General features: G+C 44.0%; 1 protein-coding gene across 5 annotated transcripts; it reads left to right on the plus strand.

Annotated features, from left to right (window-relative positions):
• Positions 1–474: 474 nt before the first annotated feature.
• LOC125977852 (deoxynucleotidyltransferase terminal-interacting protein 1) lies at positions 475–15,702 on the plus strand. Of its 5 annotated transcripts, none has more exons than XM_049734854.2 (14): positions 475–839; positions 911–1,023; positions 1,125–1,192; positions 11,993–12,089; positions 12,164–12,262; positions 12,441–12,500; positions 12,582–12,638; positions 12,978–13,036; positions 13,116–13,158; positions 13,637–13,695; positions 14,137–14,197; positions 14,273–14,344; positions 14,436–14,491; positions 14,562–15,702. In XM_049734854.2, the coding sequence occupies exons 2-14, from the start codon at positions 970–972 to the stop codon at positions 14,668–14,670; spliced, it is 894 nt and encodes a 297-aa protein (XP_049590811.1). In that variant the 5' UTR covers positions 475–839; positions 911–969; the 3' UTR covers positions 14,671–15,702. The 5 variants fall into 5 exon arrangements, with proteins under 5 accessions (XP_049590811.1, XP_049590810.1, XP_049590809.1 ...); XM_049734852.2 differs by having other exon boundaries at positions 476–839; positions 1,122–1,192; XM_049734853.2 differs by having other exon boundaries at positions 475–1,023.
• The last annotated feature ends 336 nt before the right edge of the window (positions 15,703–16,038 follow it).

Consider the following 16,038-nt stretch of genomic DNA (forward strand, 5'->3'; position numbering starts at 1 on the left):
TTTTAAATTATATAAATCACTCACGCACATACACACTGTCAAATGCGGGAATCTAATTCCTAGAGCCTGCACACAAGACAGGGGTACCACTACACCAGGAGTGTCGAACTCATTTTTTTCACGGACTGCATTTTTAATCACAGTCATAATGGCCCTCCGAAAGAAGATATGAAGCTTCTTTCGGAGGGCCATTATGACTGTCAACCCAAATAAATGTATGAGCACCTCATATTATATACAGTAAAAGCTGCAAAACAAACTGACAATTCATACGAGTAAAAACTGGTCAAATATTTAAAAAATATATTAAAAATGAAGACAATTTGCAATTCCAGTAATGACATGAATTTGATGCACAAATTGTCTTCGCGGCCACATAAAGTGACGTGGCGGGCCGTATTTGGCCCCCGGGCCTTGAGTTTGACACCTGTGCACTACACCCATCAGCCATCCGCAGTAGCAGGTCTGAATTGCGATCGCAAGCAGTCGCTTCCCACGTAGCCACCAGAAGCTATTTGCGCAAATTTGCGTCCAATCCGGGAACCAAGGACGCGTTCGGAAAAGACTCCGCACGAGTTCAAGAGTGTTTTGCTCGAGTTTGCTGTTCGGAAACTCAGAGTCTACCAAAACGGAGTGCCAGTGTGCGCACTCGGCGCCCCGGCTTGGCACAAAGTGCGCTAGTGCTGGCTGCTTTCGGAAATGAGCGGAAGTAGACTGCGCTGTCCCTTTTTAATCTCAGTGCGAATTTCCCAACGTATTCGAGAAGTCATAGGTGACCTAGCCCTCGCACGGAGAACTCGATCCAAATAACGTTTTGGCGCCGTTTGCAGTCATTCGAAGTAGTCGTATTATATGTTTAACGACACTTGTTCCTAGCTGCCTCTAACAGTTTATTTGGCGCTGTTTTCAGAGATTATAGCTGCTGTTAGCCTAGCCGCTCGTTAGCGTGCTAGCTGGAGGGCCTTTGCGATGGAAGGCAAAAAAGCAAAGCGATCGCAGGCAGACGAAAGCCAGCAGCCGTCGGTAAGAGGGACAAATGGGCGAAACGAAGACGCCCATGCGCGTTACTGAGTACTGAATTGGTGACTACTGAGTGGCGTCTTCCTCTTTGTTTGGGTCAGAAGCCGTGGAACTTGATGATTAAACACAGACACGTTCACAGGAGAGGACGACGCTCGCACATGGCCGTCAGGTAACACACTCGTAGTCTGTTGCTAAGAAGAGGAAAGGGACGGACGGTGAAGGGGAAATTAACACAATTGACGCTTGTTTCATAGGGATAATCTCATTTCGGTTGTCGATTGGAGTTGCCGTAGAGCAGTGCTCCTCACGTTTTCACTCTCATTTTCTTCTCCCCTAGGGAGAAGAAAACATTTCTCGCCCCACCATGTTATTAACACTAAAGAAAACAAAAATAAATAAAAAGATAGATCAACTCACAATAAAGAATAAGTTTATTAATAACATTGTTTTTTAGTCTGTAACAGAACAGATTCAATGTGCATCACTTTGCCTGAAATTAAAAAATAAATTATAATTATTTAAACTATAAACATTCTTGCCCAACTGCCATTTTATGCTAAAAAATACAATAAAATAATAAACATACTTAATATTAAATTAAGTAACAGCAATAAATAATATCAAATTCAAAGTAATCAGCAACATTAACTCAGGAGCACAATAGATAAAACATTTTAACCTACAAAACAAAAATGTGCTGTTTTTTTAATCAAAATGAGGCAGAATGACGGAGACCATTATCCACGGCTGCAGGTCGTATCAGCTCTTCTGCAATGTTGTGTTTTTTTTTTTTTGTACTGAGCAATTTGGTACGCTGCTTTATATGATGCTTGCAGTGCTTGCTGATTGACTGAAGTAGCATTCGCAAAGTGGGATGATTGTTGGCAATATTCAGCCCATTTTCGCTGAAAAACCTCGAGCATCATATCAGCGTGATTGGGGTGCAATGACTTTAAGTGGCGCCTTCTCAATTCTCTTATCTCCGTCTCTCTCCGCCGTTCTTTTCAATCCAGGGATGTGCAGTCAGAGGAGGCAAGGGAGGCTACACCTCCCCTGCTATCATGAAAAGGGGAAAAACAAATTAAATTGTTTTTATTATAAAGTCATTTTCCTTTTAATTTCAATAATTTTGTTTTTAAAACCGAAGACTATTCGCTCGGAGGAGCCTCTTCTGAGGATTGCGTAATCACACGGCTGCCTCTGTTGACAGGCTATGCAGTTAGACTGAATCGCTCTCTGTCTTTATGTCACTGTTTAAGTGTTCAAACACTGGCTATATTAAATAATTTCCGTAGTTAAGCTGGTGTATATAATAAACTCGTGTTTTTTGTCATCTGTCTGTAACGTTGTGTTTCTTTAGATGAACAAAATGGCTTTGGCTTTGAAAAGAGATCTTACGGAGGCTACGAAAAAAGGTTCTCCAGCCTTATGGCAAGGGGTGCTAGTGATCCTGGGATGCTTCATGCGCCTACCTGTAGAATAAGAGATCTCCAGTTCAAATTTACAGTGAACAACTGAGGAGCAGTCGTCCATTTGTTTCGTTTTACATGCGTTTTTCTTTTTTTTTTTTCTTTTTTACATTTCGTTTTACAATGTAGGATTACATATCCAAACGATTCTCAACGATGGATTTTTGGTCGAAGCAGGAGGTCATCAGTAAAGGAAGAGCAACTCCAGAGTTGAAAGGTTTGATTCAGACAACGGAACTTAGGAGCATGTCTTTTCAAACGGAGTGGTACGCACTATCGAAAACAAGTTTTTGATTCCATGTGCTTTGAGTGTTTTTATGTGTGAAGACTGCTGGTATGAGATTTTAGTTAAAATAGTTCAAATTAAGTAATGAATAAGCCACACTAGAGCAGCGTTCCCCAACCTTTTTTGTGACACGGTTAGGTGACGTCAGTGCCTCGCCAGTCATGAACCTCACTGCACGTCACTGTTTCAACCCTGTTAAATATTTTTCCATGGTGTCCCACTGCACTTTTTATCGCCTGCTCTTTACTCTACTCCTTGCGCACACTCTTACAGCGATACCACCACTCCCACCTACTGCAGTGGATGTCTAATTATCCTTTAACACGCCCGGACTGATCATCGGGAGAACCGTGAGTATTCCCGAAGCGCCGGCCTAGGATAGGCCTGCTGGCCTGCGTCTCTCTCTTTGTTTTTTGTTTTGTTTTGTTTTTTTATGTGGCGGTGCGCCTATCAGAGAGACAGGCCAGGTCACTCAGGCCAGGAGCATGTGAGGAGGGAAAGACGATTGGTTTATATCTCGACCCCACAGTCCGTATCAACCACACGGAGCGCGTGTGGAGGAAGGGGTGTTTTACTATGTCAGGTGCTGCCTGCTGTAGCGAGCGAGCGGTGCAAGTGAGGTTAATGGACTTCGAATGTGGTAAAAAGAAGAGGAAAGGCGGTGCGGAGAGGGACAAAAAAAGAAAGGCGCTGGCTGGAGGAGAATGCGGCCAAATACAGTAAAGTTACATTTTTCTAAACTTTGTAACTGGCCCTGGGTAAATTAATATTAAAATATATGTCTGTGTTTCCTATGCAAAGGTGGAAATATTGCCAGTTTTGGTGCTTCAGAAAGTAGGACCTGTACTAGATCAGAGCAGCTGACAGGTTAAGAACAGACAGTCATCTATCAATGCATGGAATTGAATAGGCTATGACTATGCGTGAACATTTGGAAAAAAAAACATATATTTAACCATATTCTTTTGATATTGATTAAATGTGTTCTTGTTGATAATATAATTATTATGCTGGTTGTTCTGACACTCCCAGCAGATGCAGAGTATACTGGCAAGACAAGTCCAGGTAGCAGTGCAAGGGAAAGGCCAACTCAGGACACAGTCAAACTCGGAGAGACCTTTTGATTATTTTGCTCACCCTCATTCTAGAGATTTTGATTTTTTTTCCCGTACCACCCACAACAAAACCCAAAGAATGATTGTGTGCATGTGTGTGCACACAAATGCGTTTTGGTTGTGCCCATGCAAGTGTGGGTGTGAATATGCACGTGAGGGCAAGGCCAGGGTGGCCTGGTTACATAACTGACTCTTGCCCTGAAAAAATCTCCCAGTCCGGCCCTGTCCTTTAATATAGTACAGCCAAAAGAAAAGCATGTTCTCTGGTGTCACACAGAGCCCCACTATTTGAGAAGGACTGCCATAAAGTGATGTAATGGGCTCTCTGCTTTCAAATCGTATATGAAAACCACAATGACTTGGAGAAGAGGCAGTAACGGCGTGCCCAATACGCGCAGGTATCAGGACAGGTTTCAGGCCTATCAAGGTAGCGCAGATATCAGGCCTTGCGCGACGTGCGTGACGTCATTATTATGTCACGTGTGTTGTAGACTCGGAGCGCTGCATGGCTTGCAGCAGCGTGTCCTGGACTCGTAGCCGCAAAGATGTTGCTGCATTTTAAATCGGGGAATGAAAAAAGAAAGAGGCGTCTTTATGACAATGAGTAAAGACAATAGCAGTCAGGTAAGCAAGGCAACTTAACCCCTCCCTTTTTATGGTTAGGCTACCCATTGCCCTTCTTCTGTGGTTAATGTTGTATGGAATGAAAATCTTGCACAATGCCGAGTTAAAACGTGCCCAGGTTTTCGATAGTCAGTTCGCAAATGCGTTGTAAACTAGTTTGTTTTACCGTTGTTTTGAAAGGTATTAGGTACTTAAGCACCACCAGCTGACCTAGCTCAGTGGCCTAGTGGTAGAGTGTCCGCCCTGAGTCTGGAAGGTTGTGGGTTCAAACCCCGGCCGGGTCATACCAAAGACTATAAAAATGGGACCCATTGCCTCCCTGCTTGGCACTCAGCATTAAGGGTTGGAATTGGGGGGTTAGATCACCAAATGATTCCCGAGCGCGGCACCGCTGCTGCTCACTGCTGCTCACTGCTCCCCTCTCCCCCAGGGGATGGATCAAAATCACACGGGGATGGGTTAAATGCAGAGGACAAATTTCACCACATCCAGTGTGACGATCATTGGGACCTTAACTTAACTAGCGTTTCATTTTCCTTTAGCCTGTGCAACTTGAGTCTGCAATCGAATCAACAGGGGAGAGAGTGTGAGTGACAGAAAAGGGTGTTTTGTTGTCAATGTTTTGCTGTTGTTACGAAAGTTGTTGTAGTTGACAACCATCAGCTGACAAGCCATTCGTTTAGCCCAAAGGTGTCAAACTCATTTTTTTCGCGGGCCGCATTGTAGTCATAGCTTCTTTCGGAGGGCCATTATGACTGTCAACCCAAATAAATGTATGAAAACCTCATATTATATACAGTAAAAGCTACAAAACAAACTGACAAATAACTCGTTTTCAAATCAGACGAGCTAAAACTGGTCAAATATTGAAAAAACAGATATTAAAAGTGAACACAATTTGCAATTCTAGTAATGACACACGATTTTGATGCACAATTTGTCTTCACGGGCCACATAAAATGATGTGGCGGGCGGTATCTGGCCTCCGGGCCTTGAGTTTGACACCTGTGGTTTAGCCCAGTGTTTGTCAACCACTGTGCCGTGTCACACTAGTGCGCCGTGAGTGATCGTCAGGTGTGCCGTGGAAAATTGTCCAATTTCACCTAATTGGTCTAAAAATATTTTTTGAAAACGAATTATTATCTGCAGATAATATGCCATTGTCAAGTGTCTCTGCTGTAGTAGTGACTGGCAGCGTAATCATGTAATGATTTCTTATCATAAGATGGCAGCAGGGAGCGAATTGCATTGTACGTTAAGACAAGAGAATTAGTGATGCATGAATGTGACAGGTACCAGTGAGAGCATTGTGGCTAGCAAGACTGTGTGCTGACGGTGATGGAGAAGTTTTTGAAAAGAAAAAAATGCTAACTCCGATCAGGGCCCTGGACAAAATTCAGACCCAGATGAAGGCCCTAGTATGAGAAAGAAGGCAAATACCGTGAGCTCGAGGCAATACAATGAGAGTTATATTTCATTCGGATTTACTTTTACTGGGGATGCAACGACAGACTCCGTTGTGCTTGGTATGTGGTGAAAAGCTATCTAACAATGCTATGGTACCAAGCAAGCTTAAACGCCATCTCCAAACGAAACACCTTCGCTTCAAAACAAGAATGCAGACTATTTTGTTCGCCTGCGTACACACACGGAGAAACAGGCAACTTTTATGGAAAAAAAACCCACAAAAGTAAATGTGACAGCCCTTAAAGCTAGCTACCACGTAGCTGAACTTATAGCTAAATCAAAAAGGTCCCACACTGTGGCAGACGCATAATATTACCCGCCTGCAAACTCATTGTAAATGAGATGCTCGGACCTGAAGCGGTTAAAGAAATAGCTCAAGTCCCTCTCACAGATAAAACAATTTCCAGACATAGTGATGACATGTCTGCAGATATCGAAAGTGTGGTTTTGGAAAAGATCCGTATGAGTGAGAAATTTGCGTTACAACTTGACACTGTTGCGCTATTTTCGGGAATGTCTGCTGTACGCTTGCTCCTTTTTTTTTCTGCTCCTCTTATTCATTTATTTATTTATTGTTGTGTTATTTATTCATTATTCATTCAGCACGCTTTTGTTATACTTGTTTACTTGTTTGTCTGTTGTGAGCCATGTCTTGTCACCGTGGGATAGGGGGGAACAAAATTTCGGTTTCTTTGTGTGTCTTTGGCATGTGGAGAAATTGACAATAAAGCTGACTTTGACTTTGACTTTGACAAGTGTACTGATATTAGTGGACATGCTCGACTCTTGACCAATGTGCGTTTTGTGGATGGAGACGCAATCAGAGAAAACTTCCTATTTTGCAAGGCATTGCCAGAAAAGACAATAGGAGAGGAAATTTGTTGGGTCACATTAGAATATCTTGAACAAGAGGACTTAAGTGAGAAAACTGCACGAGTGTTTGCACTGATGGAGCTGCAGCCATGGTCGGGCGCAACAAAGGCTTTGTAAGCAGAGTGAAGGAAAGAAACCCGGATGTGATTGTTACGCACTGTTTCTTACACCGTGAGGCACTCGTGGCCAAGACTTTACCAGCAGACCTAGCTCCTGTGTTGAATGATGTTGTGCACATGGTAAACTTTGTAAAGACACGACCTGTGAAAAGCCACATATTTGCATCTTTGTGTGAGGAAATGGGAGCGGAGCATAAGATCTTGCTGTTTCATACGGAGGCCCGATGGTTGTCGCGCGGCAAGGTTCTGGCTTGTGTGTATGAGCTGCGGGAGGAACTCAAAGTGTTCCTGAAATGAGGGGTCCGATTACGCAAAGCTGCTTGCAAGTGATGAGTGGTGTGCAAGGCTGGCATACCGTATTTTATGGACTATAAGTTGCGTTTTTTTCAAAGTTTCGGGGGGGCGACTTATACTGAGGAGTGACTTATATGTGAATTTTTTTCACAAATTTTCAAAATTAAAAAAACAAACAAATGAAACCGCGATAAACGATCCACGATGTAGCAAGGGATTACTGTAATTTGAACTTCACATGACATCAGTGGCGCGGCGCGGCGCGGCGGTTGTTTACATAAAGGACAAAGATTTGATCACGGGATGACGAAGATGACGAAGGGCCACACCTACTACCGGCATCATTAGCGGCTTTGTTTGTAAGTGAAACGGAGGACGAAGAGTTTGAAGGATTTAATGATTTGGAGCAGACCCTAAGCAAATTACGGCCCGCGGGCCACATCCGGCCCTCTGAGCGTCCCTGTCCGGCCCACATGAGGCTAATCGTAAATGATATTTGATAACTACTTAATTAAAAAAATATATAATTGTGTCGTGCGTGCAATACAACTGTTTTGCTTTTATTTTGAAAGGCGTTGCACTTCCGTGTAGCGTACGTGTATGTGAGCTGTGCGTGAAGGTGAACAGTGCGAAGTAATGCTGCCCGAGAAATGTGTGCTGACCCTCAGAAAAGAAAAGTTGACAAGGAGCGCCGTGTTTTCAACAAGACATGGACTGCCAAGTACTTCTTTACAGAAATGAAAGGTAAAGCCGTGTGCCTGATTTGTGGTACACAGGTCGCTGTGTTTAAAGAATATAATTTGTGTCGCCACCACAGGACCATGCATGAGAAAAGTAAAAACTATAACTATAATTTATATATAGTTATATGGGCCTGTAGAATATTTTGAAGTGCAAACGCCGTCAGTGGCGCGCACCCGGCTGGCACTGTTGACATGAAGGACGATCGATGGATTTAATGATTTGGAGTGACACAGATGGTTTGATAATATTACTTAATTTATTTGATATATAATTTATATATCGTTATATGGGCCTGGGGAATATTTTGAAGTGCACCGCCGTCAGCGGCGCGAACCCGGCCGGCATTGTTGACATAAAAGACGATCGATGGATTTAATGAACTGGAGTGACACAGATGGTTTTATAAACGTGTTATTTATGTAATAGTTATTTGAATAACTCTGAATGTTACGGCAGGCTCGTTCTCAGCTCTCTGTTTGTGTTTATGTTACGTTAGCATGCCTATTGTTTAGCCTGTTGTTGCTCGTTCATGTCTGTTCTTGGTGTTGGATTTTGTCGAATAAATTACCCCCAAAATGCGACTTATACTCCGGAGCGACTTATGTTTTTTTTTCACGTTATTGTGCATTTTATGGCTAATGCGACGTATATTCCGGAGCGACTTTTAGTCCGAAAAATAAGGTACCTGGCGGATATTTTTCATCATCTGAATGAACTGAATACACGAATGCAACGCCGAAATGAAAACCTACTAAGAAGTACGGATAAAATAAACGGATTCCGCTCAAAGGTGCACCTCTGGCAAAAGCGTGGAAAGTGACAACACTGAAATGTTCCCACTCACCAAGAAATGGCAAAATATTCACTGTGTGAAAGAATAGGTACACATTTAAAAACTCTCGAGGAGAAGATGTCATTTTATTTCTCTTCAGCCTTCACTGAATGCCTTGACTGGGTTAGAGACCTATACAGCTCAGCAGTTGTTGGAAAGGACATGACTTTACAGGAACAGGAAGAACTAACTGTACTGAGACAAAATCGTGGTTTAAAGCTGGGCTTTGCTGATCTACCTTTGGACAGTTTTTGGTTGACTGCTGCCAAGGAGTTCCCCATTCTGGCAAACAAAGCTATTTTGACATTGCTCCTATTTTCCACAACATATCTGTGTGAAGTGAGCTTCTCAAGCCTGACTGCTATAAAAAGTAAAAACAGAAAGAGACTGAGAGCTGTTGAGGAAAAGCTTCGTCTCTGTCTGTCTTTAATTCCCACCAGGATATCAGCTCTGTGTTCATCCAAACATGTACAGGAGTAAAATATACTGAGATTGACATTTTGTACATGCAACTTTTCATATTGTAACAGTGAAATCTTTCCCAAATATTATTGCACTTAAAGTGCACTTTTTGTTTGAAAGAAGAAACATAAAAGATGACAAAAATACGTTTTTGAGTTGACTCCTATTCAAGACACTTTGATAAGAATGACTATATTGTTAATATCGGTGGCTACGTCTTAACAGATTTTTGTTGGTGTGCCACAAGATTTTTTTCCAATGAAAAGGTGTGCCGTGAATGAAAAAAGGTTGACAAACACTGGTTTAGCCAATGAAACGTCAGTGCAAACGAAACAACTGAGGGGGGAGTGTGAGAGAGAGGAAGGGGTGCCGTGTGAGTGTGTGTGTGAGTATGAGTGCGTGTGCATGCGAGTGTGCGTGTGTTTGTGTGTGAGACTGATTGACAGACGGCGTGATTGGACGCTGCAATCTGTCTGTCTCCCATTGTTTTGTTGAATAAAGTTGTATTTGTTGCTGTCGTATTTGTACTCGTATAGATGCTGTTACTGAGTAGGAGGTAGAGCAACTGATTATTTAAAACTGAGTAATTGTTAATTTTTTTTCACATTACAGTAATCCCTCGTTTATCACGGATAATTGGTTCCAAAAGCCACCCGCAATAAGTGAAATCCGCGAAGTACGGTCACCAACAAGAAGTACTGGGCAGGCTAACAAGTTACCGGAAAGATGCTAATTCGCGATCGTGCTAACACACCAAAACGGACTTCTAAAATAATGTAAACAAACATTTGGAGCAATATTTCATTGTCTTAAAGGCCCAGAGACACCGGTATATGTATAAATCGGTTTTAGTTAGCTTATGGGCTTATAAATATAAATTGACGCTCGAAACAACGAAAAGGAAGCTGTTGCTCTGAAAAATATAATTTAAATTTGCCGCACAGACAAGTTTGACTGCACCAAGCCGCCAGCCGGAAGTGACGTCTCATGACGTCTCATGTTGTACGCGTTTAGCTTCAGTGAATGTAAACAAAAAGAGAAGAGGGGCCAGCGCGGAGACGTCGGGCCAGGTTTGCGGCCAACCCAGCTCGCCTAGCCGTGCCTTCCATTATCCTGGCGTACGTTCGTTCGCGGGACGACAAGATGGGTTGCGTTCGCCTGATAGGATCCACGAACCGGACAGTGCGTGCCTGCTGTGTGCTCGTGTTCACAGTGGCCTGGTTGACTGTCATCTTTCCTGACTCTGCTGTGCATCGGGAGCGGCTAGCGTGCTATCACTCTTATTGTTCATCATCTTGTTTTAATTTTCCTGTGTTGTTTACTTGTATGTGCGTTGTGAACTCTGTCTTGTCACCCTGGGATAGTGAGAAACGTAATTTCGATCTCTTTGTGTGTCTTGACATGCGGAGGAATTGACAATAAAGGAGACTTTGAGACTTTGACTTTGAAAAGTATGTCGAAGCGTGACGGGAGTGGCACAATTCAGAAAACGTGCTCAGCTCGTCGAAAAAATGCGATTTAAGCAATAAAATTAAAAATGCGCCTAAAACCTAAACCAAATGCTGCAGATGTTCATTTCTCCATGCGCAGTGGTCAACTCGGCACTCTACTCTTTTTAATATGCCAACCTAACCACAGTGACGGGAGAGGCACAATTCAGAAAACGTGCTCAGCTCGTCGGGAAAATGCGATTTAAGCAATACAATTAAAAATGCTTATAAAACCTAAACCAAACGTTGCAGGTGGTCATGTCTTCATGTGCCGAGATCAACTCGGCACTCTAAAGCCCCCAAGAGCACTTTTTACTATGCCAACCTAACCAGAGTGACGGGAGGGGCACAATTCAAAAAATGTGCTCAGCTCAGCCCAAGTGAACTGCTAGATTCATCATATTTTGCGTCAAAAGAGGTTTCTGAATCGGATAAAATGATGCTAATATTGCCGCTAGAAACGGAGCTGTCGCTATCATCTGCCATGTTGTTTGGGTTTGTTGACATCCAGATGTACAACTTGTGACGTCACAGTAATGGTGCCGCCAGTTTGGCTTCGTGCGGGACCCGATCGATAAACTGGCATTTCATTTTAGCTTTATTCTTAGTAATCGGTGTCCATTTTTAATTTCCAATGCGGCAAATGTGTTCACTTTATACATTCTATCAAATTCCGTTCTAATTGAAAAAAAAAAAGGGATGTCTCTAGGCCTTTAAAGGTTAGACACGTTTCCTCAATTTAGAAGTTTTATTTTGACTTTTAAATGTTTTTTTAATTTGGGAAAGAAATCTGCGATGTAGTGAAGCCGCGATAAACGAAACACGAAGTAGCAAGGGATCACTGTAAACTTAATTTGAGTCAATTTTTTTCTCTCTGGGGGGGAGGCAGGACGACTTTAGTTAGGGGGGCCCCTTGAGATATTTCTGCCTAGGGCCCCATGGAGGTCTGATCAGAGGTGTTACCAAATGCCAAATAAAATGCTAGGCCACCATGGAAAGAATTGAAAAAAATAATACTCCCAAAATAGGAACATGCTCCCCACAAATTGTTACAGACAAAATGTGGAGTAACTCTTATTTCTTATATTTATTTCGACACTCGATAAGCAAGTATTTCTTTTCACATTTTCTTTAATGGTTAACTTCGACAACTAACAGAATCATGAATTTGTGGGTGTGTATGGGTGTGTATAGTTATACAGACCCACAGGTGTCCATGGACCTCCTGAGGGCGGTCCTTCAACCCAGCTTCAACGATGACATCATGGCCGTGTTCCGAAAATACCACACGGTACGCTGCACGTGCGCGCGCGCGCGCGCGTGTGCGCACGTATGTGAGACGGGCTTGTGTTGTTGTTAATGCAGTTCTTTGAGAAGGCGGCGCATAACGTGAAGGAGAATATTGGTGACGAGGTGCACGCAGATCAGCTCATCAAGGAAGCATGCAGGAATGTTCTGGAACATGTAAGCCTGTGCATGCGTGCGCGTATCTATAACTATGTTGCAGTTTGACTGTGTTTGTGCTTTGGTGTGAAAGAGACTCAGTCGGTGTGTTGCTTTGCATTTGTGACTGAGTTTCTCGTGTGCGGCAATGACAACAATTACTTTTTTCCTGTGCACGTGGCCACGGATATCACCACAGGCCAAAGTTTTGTTTCCCGAAAGTGAGGCAAAGAAGCCGAGTTGCGAGGTCAGCGTCAAGGTAGGACGGATGAAGCAGCAGCGACCGCCTTCCTTGGGTGAGTGGTCTCCGAGTCAGATTTTTGCTTGCGTGTGTTGGCAGCGTCCTCGAGGTTGCGAAGAAAGCAGCAGCCAGAGGGGCAGTCCGGTCCCCAAAAAGGTGCGTCCCTGTCCTTCATCGTCCGTCCCTTCCGAGCCCTGTTTTGCTTCTTGCGCTGCTCCAGCCCAGCGTCCTAATCACATTCGTGTCCCCATGCTTTTTGACTCTGGCGCTACCATACTTTGATTTTCCTGTCCGAATCCATTCCCAAGTTGACTTGTGGGTGTCTCCCACAAGTTTGGGCAATCTTTCAGTTGCGTTTGTCTTCTTGTTTTGTTTTTTGCAACCCGGCCATCATGTTCTCATCCGGTCAGGTCAGTGGAGTTTTTTGGCCGCCAGCGTAAGTCATGCCAAAACTGATGTTGGATTTTTGTGTGTGCACATTGTCGCCGTCCTTAGAGGAAGAACCGCACAAGCGGCGCTGTAGCGTCTGACCGATCATTTAACATCTCCGCTCAGTGAGTATAACGGCACATGCGGCGGGCGACCTCCAAATGGGCCGATTAAAATGTGTGTGTGCGTGTGTTTATTCTTCAGCGTGAAGGCAAAGTGTGAAGCCATCAAGAAAGAAGGACCAAAGGTGACAACACACTTTTGCCCCTGACGCAGAGGGGAGTGGTTTTTTTGCGCTTAGGTCGTCCGGCAGCTGTCTTGAATGAATCTTTGGCAGCGGAATGCAATGCCGGTCTCTGTTTGGCTTCTGAGCTATTTCCATTTTCGTCAAGAATATCAAATGTGTATGTATGGAACCAAAACGGTTAAATAGGTACGAGCTTTGGGATGTGCAAAAGCAAGCTAAAAGGAACCAAACGTGATGCGTTGCTCGTCCAGCAGCTCTTGGTCACACCTCTTGGCGGCCGACTCTCTCAATCATGACAAATGGCAAAAAGGGGCGCCACGTAGCTGAAGAGGAGACCAGAGGCAGCCAAGTCGCGAGGTTACCCTAGCTTAGCGGAATTGCAATTTGGCCTATCTGGAGGGAAAACAGAACTGACTGCAGTTTTGGGATCAGCGTCAAACTGTAACTCAAGACAATGTCTTTTGTTTGTGTTCTTTAGTGGGAGCCATCCAGACTGAATGAAAGCAGCACTTTTGTTTTGGGGTCCAGAGCTAACAAGTAAGTCGGCACTTGTTTTAGTTGTTTTCAAGTTATAAGCGTTTCTTGCTTATAGAAAGAACATTTTCTAAGATGAGTTTATCTTACTTTTTTTGCCATTGTGGGATGTATTTGTCCTGCTCTCCAGTTAGGGGGGCGGCAATTCTCCCAGCAGTTGCTGCAGCAATTGACGGAATCCAGCAAGATGACTTTGGCAGCATATGTCACAGACCAAACTAGAAACTGGACCATCATAGATGTTGCTGCTGCATTTCCCGCACTGTCAATTTTCAATAACATCCTCTTATTATACTGTATAATAAAGGGATGAAAATTTGGGTAGAATTTTTTTTTAACTCAACAATTAATGGAAAATTGATTGACAGATTGATTGACAAAAATATATTTTCAAAGCCAAATGGCCATACGTATTTTAAAAAAAGGCTTACTTTTCTGGCACAGGGCATTGGGAATGGGCGGGACCAGAGGACGAATCTACATCAAACATGCTGACCTCTTCAAGGTGCGCACACACACACACACAACACCCACTTGGCATGCGACAAGTCACGGAACGTGTTGCGTGTGCGCTCGTCAGTACGCGGCGGACACCAGGGACAAGCAGTGGCTGGCCGAGCGTCATCACATGAGGGCGACAGGCGGCAAGATGGTGAGGCCGGGCGCCGGCAGCTGCTGCTCCGTTGGCGGCTGCCCCACCAACACTGATTAACGGGTATGCGTGCGTCTGCTTGATCTCTTAGGCCTACCTGCTAATCGAAGAGGACGTCCAGGATCTGGCGCGCGGTGACGATTACAAGTAAGTGGGCCACTGCCGTGCTTTTTTGCCTCAGCAACATGCCACGTTGAGCACGTGTGCGGGCGCGCAGGGACTGCCCGGATGTGAAGTTAGAGGAGATGAAGCCCTTCTCTGTTCCTCTCTGGATGGTGGAGAAAATGCAGAGGGCCATGGAGGCGCAGAGGGACACGGAATTCTGAAGCGCAAGTTGCCAGCTCCTCCATGTGTATTAAAAAACAAAAGCCGAAATGTCAAAAGTCGCTTGTGCTACTCTAAGTGTGTGGGTCTCGGGCTCCCTCTAGTGGTATGAATGCATTGAATGAAGCCACCATTGCTGTTGGAAACAAGTGTGATTTGATGGTGAGCGGATGTGGTGGTATGTGCGTGTATGTGTAGGGGCCTCTGAAGTGCACTCATATCTCTGGAGCGGCTCTGGAGCGGCGGGTTGCCGACCCCTGCCCTAGGGGTTCGGTAGAGCCTCCACTGCGGAGGGCCAAACACATCTGATTTTTCGTGTATATTCGTGATTACGCATATCCAGTGACGGGCCGTGCATTTCACACCTAGGCCTTCAGTAGTGCTCCGTCTGAATCAATCCAACCCTCAATAACTATTTTATGTCTATAAAACTTCTACTGCAAGTACAGCTGTGACACACATAAAAAAGCATAAAAAATAACCTGATAACATTGCAATATTATTTAGGAATATAGCAACAGTTTACTCACCAAAATTCCTGATTATTTGTACACAAAATCCATCCTTTCTTTCTTCAAGAAGATTTCAATTACTCTGTTGTGCAGATTATCCATGCGTTTCAGTTCCATCAAGAAGTCCTTTTCTATTGCCATCGAAGCTAATGCTGAAAGTCGAGCCTGCCCTGTCATATTTCTGGCATAAGTGTAAATCCGTGTTGCTCTCAGCAATGAGAGAAAGAAGCGCCGCATAGTTTCCTCTGTTTTTGGATCCAGCACTTTCGCTTTCATCGAGCCCCCGAAATGAAAGTTCCTGCTTGCCTCAAAAAATGACACAGTCTGAGTCTTTTTAAGATTTCCCTATTTTTCTTCACCTTTTCGTTGTGGTGCTCCGTTTCCCTGCCCACTTGTTCGCTCAGCTGTAGATCCACTCTGGTTTCCCCAAAAGTTTTGGAAATCACCATTGTTTGTAATTGTCCGGCAATGCTTTGATGCCTCGTTGCTGCCTTGGTTAGGCAAGTAAAATTTACAAATCCAGTGTGGCTCCAATCAATGGCGATCAATGGCACATAACAAGCACTCCCAGCAATACAATTTGCAACGTTCCTCAGAGACTGTGAGCCAGGTGTACCGCTCGTAACTAGTGGACTGAAAGTGGCGGACAAATCCTTTTTTGGGTTGTGACAGGCTTGTGAGCTTCGCGATTGCCCGACCTTGCGTAATGTCCAGCTTTTCTTGAAAAGTCCGTCTTGAAAATGGCTTTGATAGTAAATCTGCAACCAAATCCATTTATTTTCCTCCTTCAGCCATGGTGGGTTGACAAAACAGCGATTAAATCAACACGCAGCTCGCTACACATGGAGTTTGCTCGCT

This window comes from Syngnathus scovelli, chromosome 11 (genome assembly GCF_024217435.2).
Source record: "Syngnathus scovelli strain Florida chromosome 11, RoL_Ssco_1.2, whole genome shotgun sequence".
In the NCBI taxonomy this organism is placed as follows: Eukaryota; Metazoa; Chordata; class Actinopteri; order Syngnathiformes; family Syngnathidae; genus Syngnathus; species Syngnathus scovelli.